Here is an 8,039-nt window from a genome sequence, read left to right as displayed (position 1 = left end):
AATATTCGATTGGAACATGACTTGATGTCTCCGAATACTGTCTGATTAGGCAGAATTTTAGCCATTTGTGACAAAGCCTTTGTTTCAAGTTATTTCATTAACATTTAAATGAATAACAGTAATGTCTGTGATACATTTCCCTCCACAACAATGCAATACAACAATAACAAGAACATTCATTCATACTGAATGATGTGAAATATATATATTGTCTGTGGTCAGCTCTGTTGTACAAATGAGACCCCCTCCTCTTTAAAGTGAATTAACTGAATCTCCAGAGTTGTCCTTTGTTGTAGCAACTTGCATTCCCCTCTGATCTCATTGTAGAGAAATAGTTCATTTGTTCGGCTGAGAAACCAAACAAGTCTCTTGACAAACTCATATCCTACTTTGAATAGCTGAAACAGTTACCTATAGGTATTACTATTTTTAACATATAATTTATGATGGCGTTTGTCACTGCAACATGGAACATGCAGAATGCACAGCACAATATACACTGCTGGCTTTCTTTCATCATTCATCATTTTTCATTACAGTCAACCTTTGCAACATAAAAGATCACAAAGCAGCCTCTATCTCTTTGTTTCTGAAACTGTAAATGAGGGGATTCACATAGGGAGTTAGGGTACAGTTAATAATAGATCTGAACATAAGAACATTACTATGAGCATTTCCTGCTTTGCCAAAATTTTGCAAACAGCTACAATGATTTTGTAGTGGGACCAAATGATCACAGTGAAGGGGACATACAAAGCTATGCAAGCACACCCAAGTGCAAAGTCATCAAAACTGTTATGTCCCATCAGGACAGCCAAACAACAGGTGCAACATTCTATTGCAATCTGTCTCTCTAAGAAATCTGTGGGTCAGAGATATGGTGATCACAACTAGTGCTCTGCCTAAGATGGCATGTGTTTATGAACTTATGTATCCATTGTTGAAGATTTTTAACTGATCTAGTCAAAAAGGATTTGCCAAGATTCGCTCAAAGAGGTTAAGTCTGGTTTATTGAGAAAACATACGAGCGCAAGGACTTCAGGACAAGGCACGTGAGTGGTTCATCCAAGAGAAGTGCCGCAGTCTGGTCTTGCGCGGCCTTATATTCAAGCAATACACAGGTATGGCGCTTCCAGGATGTGATTGGCTAACCCATTGTACACGTCGTATTAAATGGCAGGCATCATCAACAGTGGTCGAGAATACAGACAAGTGACATGAGAAAAGGTGATAATTCTTGCAGGGACAATGGGACAAAGGATGGTTATTCTGGAGCAGACAACGTCTAGGTGTCTCGACCTCCTGGAGAGGTCATCCTGTATTAGCACAGCTATGTGGGTTGATGGAGGTGGTGAATTACAAAGGAATTTATGAAACTACAATTTCTATGACACCATGACCATATGACCATTACATTGCCATCAAAAGAATGACTAGGCCTATATTGACCTTTAGTGATATAATGACAAACTACGTCATACAAGTACAAATTTGAAGCAGGAGCAGGGAGTATTTCCTGCTTCCATGACCTCTATCAGTAAAGAGGCACTAGAGGTCAGACTGCAGTTGCATTCATAGGGCATCTCTGTACTGTAGCATAATCCCGTATCTTCCATAGAGAATATTAACACGAAATATTGGTAAAATGGCATATTCTGAAATCTTGCATGATGATGGTCTGAAATGCAATGTGTTCCATAAAATCAGTGCTAGGTGTGTGTCACTTTTTTGTTGAACATTTGCAAAATTTTCTCCCTCAGTGACTTTGTTTGCATACCATAGATAACTGGGTTCAAATTTGCAGGAACCACATGGAATAGAATATAGGCCAGTTTTCTCAAATTAGGATAGTTTGGGAAGCGATGCAAAATGATTGTCAGAAATCCAGACCAAAGCATAATGATATACAGGACCAGATGACTGGCACATGTCTGCAATGCTCTGTTATTCAGTTCCTTGTTTTTCTTGGTCCAGCAGATAACAGCTATTCTGAAGTAAGTAACAGCTATACTTCCCATTGAGGAACTAAAAAGCAGCACAGTAAAAAAGAGTCCATAGATGTTGTTGCTTGATACGTCCTCACAAGATAGCTTGAACAATGATGCATTGTCACAGTAGGCATTAAGTATAATGGACCTGCAACGAGATAACCTAACAGTGAGCCCCAGTAGAACAGATACTAATAGTATTGAAGCCCCCCAAGCAGATGCTGAGAGTGTTATCACAGTTTTGATTGTCATTATTGAGTTGTACCTCAGAGGGTAACATATAGCAACATATCGGTCAACAGCCATTATGATCAGTATCATATGGGAGGCTGAGCCAAAGGTGTGGCTGAAGAATGCTTGAGCAGCACACTGGCTATATGAGATAAACCTCTCAGTTGACACAATGTCACACATTAGCCGAGGCAGTAAGACAGTGTTCCCTATGAGATCATTTACAGACAGATTACAAAAGAGTATATACATTGGCTGGTGTAAGCTTTTTTCTGTGATAATAAGAACTAGGACTCCGATGTTGCAAATGAGGATGGTGAGGTAGAAAAACAGTATCAAGAAAAATAGAGGGTAAATGAACTCTTGAGCAATTTGAAAGCCCTGGATTTGGAGAATATGGCTTTGGGTTGAATTGTTGCCATCCATTCTGTTTGTTATACAGGGTACATCTGTAAAAAGAAAATACAAAACAAAAGTAACATTATCATGGGTTTCATACAGTGTATGGCATGATTTGTAATTTAAAAAAAATACTAGTCCATCAATGCCTCTGCATACGCTTCTAACTTCCACAACGATGAACAATACCCCTGGCAAAATCATTTGAACAAATATCAATCTCAGCAGTCATCAGTACTCCTGCGTAGTACCTCACCTTATCTGTCGAAAGTAAGAATCCTTGGACAGGTATCTGTCTGTGCCTTTTTATGCCAAACCTTCTACAGTCACTTATTGCCAGATGGGATGAAGTGATGCGCTCACACAAAACATCACATGGGTACCAATATGTTTGCCCCTCATGTTACTGTATAGTGTTGATATACAGTATCCCAAGAGCGTGTTATTGACTTGGCAACTCATCATGAAGCCTTCAATACTGTACTTAGAGGGTCAGGGCTACTAATATGTGGTCTTTTGCTGTTCCTATTTTTGTCCCCCACCCATGTTAGTTAGTTTATTTGTTTTGTTTGTTAGTCCATCACACAGAGCCCACCACCTGGAGGCACTTGCCACAGTTCATTTTTATTATATATCAAATTTAGCCAAATACATTTTGATTTGTACATACAAAAACTATGCTTGCTGTCTCAGTAAAAGTATAGTCTATTCTTTTCAGGAGCCTGTGTACTTTCTAAATCCACAGAGTTCAGAGCTTGAGGTGTTTAGTAGCTCTTTTGGTGCTTGCTCTAAATAATCAATACAGCTAAATATTGCAATATTTATGTCAGCTACCAGCTATGCTGGGAGCCCAACAATCTAATCTCTCCAACCTATCTGTCTATATTATTATTATTATTACAGAGAGCAATAGGGACATGGGTCCCACCACTACATTTTCCATAGGGAAAAAAAAAAATCAGGCCTGGTCTAGCCTGGCTTATGTGCGAGGCTGTCTTATTTCTGTTCAGGACTGGTAGGACAGAAGCTAGTCATGCCACTGAAATAGCTGTGAATTTAAATGGCATGAAATAATGTCTGATACATTAAGATAGGTCTTGTCGCCTGGACACATCATCCAATGCTAATACAGCACAATAAGAGCGGGATAGCCAGTTAGCTCATGAGTTCACAACAACTAGCAGCAGCTTCCATAACATTAATGGTAGCGGTCAGTGGCTAAAGCAGTTACACTGATGATTCCTGTAACATTAGCTATTTTGCTGCAATTGGTTCAACTTCTGTTTCTGGACAAAGGTAAGGGATAAAAAGATTGGAGTGAAAGGATGAATGTGTGGAGGTTTGGGGTATATTCCCATAAAGTCATCCCCACCAGGGCATTGAACCCAAGCCCCCAGGATCAGCTTGGCGCATTGAAGCCACCATGGGCTTTCAGGCCAAGCCCGGTATTGCAAGTCATGTCACGGCATGCGGCCCAAGAACCTTATTTCCCATGTTAGTGGATGATGATAGATAGGGCTAGAAAAGGAAAACAAAATTTTTCTGGGTATCATTCAGCATCAGAGACCAATCTTATCAATATAAACTTTTAATTCAATGGGGTTTTGGGGTTTTTGAAGCCACCAATACCTGTATCGAGCCATTTAAACATGTGCTGTGCACGAGCCTCGGGGACGCGCTGGTCGCGCGTTCGTGAGTCCTGCGAACTCGGGAAAGCACGTGACCATAGGAAGACCCGCCCTACTCTGCCTCTGATTGGATAGGAAGTCATGTAATGACGTCGCTAACATTTGCTATGCTTTAGCAATGAAGCTTATGATCATGCTAATCAGAACGTATGTCTATGATGCAAATGATCATGACATGTGGTTACTTTAGGACATCGTTGGAAAAGATCTAGAGGGTAAGTGGGTCAATGTTGAATAACTTAGCTAACATTATCTAATGTTACATTTCTTTATATTAACATCAACTATATTGATAGGCTAGGGAGCTATGCTAACGGTAGCTAATGCTAACGGCTTAGGGTTAACGTTAGTTAATGCTAACGTTACGTTCGGAGGTCTCAGATGTATTTCAATTTTAACATAATGTTGAGCATGATCAATGTGACATTGTTCATACATTGATTACAGTCTGTAATCTTGTCTGGCATTATTTAGCTATAGTGGGCTGATGCTACTATAGCATTTGCCACATTATACATCAAATTAATCAAGCATAGTGTTATTACCTGAAGGCATTATTACCATTGCAAGTAAGCATGCCATGTATATGCCATGCCTGGAAATCAAATTAATAGTGTAATTATTCCCCATCATAGCTCATTGTACACTGATATAATCATTCTCCTTGCCTTTGCTAATACTCATCTCTTTTATCAAACTTTGTGCTAGGAAAGAAATCTGGCTGTCATTCATCGCTAGTGCTCATCCAGGCTGTTGTCATCTCCCGCCTGGACTCCTGCAACTCCCTACTTGCTGCCATCCTGCAGCGTTGGCCATCAGACTCCTGGAGAAAGCTGCTGCTAATCCCGTGTTCAACGGCCCCATGCTCTTCCACACAACTTCCCTACTCCTATATGTATAGTCTATATGTTTTTACGTGTTTCTTTACATGTCTTTACATGTGTATTTGTCAGGGTTTGTCTGTTAGTGATTGTCGTGTCCCCACTCTTGGCCTGCACCTTGACGTGGTGAGTGGGCTTTAAACCAAGCCAGGCCTTTTATAGTTGTGTTTTGTGTTTTTCTGTTTGCTTAAGTGTCTAATATTGAAGGTACAAAACCTTTAAAAAAAGAAAGAAAAAAGAAGCCCCTTCCTTCCCATAAAATTCCTGCGATTGTAACAGGTGTATTGATTCCACCACACTTGCCCACACTGGGTTCAAACCCGGGTCCTCTGACTTAGGAACGCACATGACCACCTTTCTAGAACACTGCCACCAGCTATCCCAATGAAAAGCTAGCGAATCAATTGTGCACATGGGCAGTACTAATACTGAGGACAGAGTTTAAACCAGTTCAACCAGATATTCACTGAGCCTGACGGGCACCTGCCAGCTAAAAAACCTAGTACTGTCACCCTCGACTTCTGCTGCGCCTGTATCCAGCCATAGGGGCTGATTATTTATAATGATGTTGATGAAGTTTAAAACCTTATTTACACATAGTGTTTGCTGTTTTAAAAGATAAATGCAGTGATATGAGGCGCCACCTATTGGTGAGGACAAAATCATTTTTTGACTGACTAGATGAGATAATGAATTCCTGATGTGCATAATGATGTCACTAAATCCCACTGTGATTGCTTTTTCAGTCAGTGAACAGGAAGCAGAGCAACCCCTCTGTGTTCGATCACCTGATAGAAGAACCTCCTAGGTGAGACCACACTACAGTACGTTGCTCCAGTAAACATATGAAGACCCAGCCGTATTTAAGCTGTCTTGTCTAATTTGAGCTGTCTTGTGAAGTCCCTGTTTTTCACATACTCCCCCCAACCCCCCCCCCACCTACAGATGTGTAGTGCTCTGATCTACAGTCCCCCAAGTACAGGCAAGACCCCAGTGGCGCGGGTGCAGACTAACGAGTGTAGGCAGGGAAACACAAAGGTGTCTATAAGGAAAGGAGCTGACTGCCTTAGCAAGTGGGTTGGTGAATCAGAACACATAATCAGCTCTGCCTTCTCTTTGACCAGGTTAGCCAATGGGGCAACTGTGGCGGTGGGGGGAGGGGGGTATAATTATTGGACAGGACACCTGACCATCATCCTCAGTGTTGACTGAGAGCTTGTGATGGCTGTTTGTTGGTCTCTCCCAAGGTCAACCTAATGAGACCCTCCTTCATCTTCTTCCACAAGATAGACCGGCTGGCCCCAGTATGCTCCAGCAGACAGGACCAGATACACAGGTGAGGCCTGTCTGTCACGGAGCCACCGCCTCGCTCCGCCTCTGATGTAACTCGGTTCTTCAGCTTGGCTGCGTACTTGATTGATGTTGCACATGGGCGATTGGAACTAAACTAACCTTGCGTTGCATTTGTCTCTCTCTCTCTGGCTCTATCGTGTCCACTCTGCTGGCGCTGATGGATGGGTTGGACAGTCAAGGGGAGCCAGTGGTCCAGTTCCTGTTCATGCTTGGTTGTTGCCTACTCACCTTCCCATCTCCTGCATCACCTGCCACCTGTCTCCACTCTGCCCAGCTGCACCTCATCCCTCATTACTCTTAGCATTAATACCAGTCAATTTCCCTTGGTTCTCTGTAAGATCATCCAGTCATCTACCAAGTCTGCTCAGCTCTTCTGTCTGCCATATTTTGGAGTTGTTTATTGAAATTGAGTTAAAGTAGTTTGTATGGGTCAAGCATCCTCCAGTTTGTATGACTCAAGATCTGTTTACTGCCATGTATATGGTTCACACATACTAGAAATTTGACTAGGGTTAAGGCATACACTGGTGACATGTTTTTAATTGTTTTGTGATCACTGTCTTTGTGATATTTTCTGATGACCAAGCCTTTGATCTAAGCAGAGCCTTAGCACATTATGGAGGAACCATGTCCCTTTCTTTTACCGATCCCTGAGAGCAAGACCTGTGAATGTCCTGAACAGTGTGGTGGCCACATTTGTTGGGAATTTGGGTGGAAACAGTGTGGAACATCATTGCATAGTTTGACTGCCATTTCATACCAACATTAAGAGAAAGTGGAGAAGTAGGCTATACCTAGAAAATACTATAGTTGTGCAATTCGTTTGTACAGTCTAGTAGTTAAATGGTTAAAAATGGGCAAGCAATAACATTGGAGGGAAATGTATACTGACACTGATGATTGTTTCAGAAATGGTCTGAGACAAAATAATGAAATGTTATACATCAGTATTGTGAAACACTGAACATATTTTAATGACTGACAAGGAGAGAGGAAACAGTCCAAGTTAATCAATAATAACTAGGCTCACTATGAACAGTGTGTATTATTGGCTCTGTTCTGACATCAGTGCACAGTTCATTCCACCACTGTGAGGCCAGGACAGAAAAAAGCCATGGCCGTTACAATCTGCCGTAGGGGGGCTTGGAGCAACTGGGGAACCAATCACCTCAAGGCAGCAGAGCTTGACCACAGCCTGGAGGTCGGAGGGAGCTGTTCATTTGCCCTGTAGGCTTGAACCACAGTCCTAAACTGGATGGGACAGCGCAGGGAGCCAGTGCAGAGAACAGAGTAGGGAAGTTTTGTGGAAGAGCATGGGGCTGTTGAACACCAGGTCAGCAGCAGCTTTCTCCAGGAGTCTGATGGCCAACGCTGCAGGATGGCAGCAAGTAGGGAGTTGCAGGAGTCCAGGCGGGAGATGACAACAGCCTGGATGAGCACTAGCGACGAATCACAGCCAGATTTCTTTCCTAGCACAAAGTTTGATAAAAGAGATGAGT

General features: G+C 42.1%; 1 protein-coding gene across 1 annotated transcript; it reads right to left on the bottom strand.

Moving 5' to 3' along the window:
- Positions 1-1,709: 1,709 nt before the first annotated feature.
- LOC311307603 (olfactory receptor 52N5-like) lies at positions 1,710-2,645 on the bottom strand (the record flags this gene model as incomplete). The annotated part of the gene is made up of 1 exon (XM_084436432.1): positions 1,710-2,645. The coding sequence occupies one exon, from the start codon at positions 2,643-2,645 to the stop codon at positions 1,710-1,712; it is 936 nt and encodes a 311-aa protein (XP_084292558.1).
- Between the last annotated feature and the right edge of the window lie 5,394 nt (positions 2,646-8,039).

Source organism: Borostomias antarcticus (genome assembly GCF_949987555.1).
Source record: "Borostomias antarcticus genome assembly, chromosome: 1".
Lineage (NCBI taxonomy): Eukaryota > Metazoa > Chordata > Actinopteri > Stomiiformes > Stomiidae > Borostomias > Borostomias antarcticus.
The sequence above is the reverse complement of the archived record's forward strand: the minus strand, read 5'-3'. Positions and strand labels throughout refer to the sequence as shown.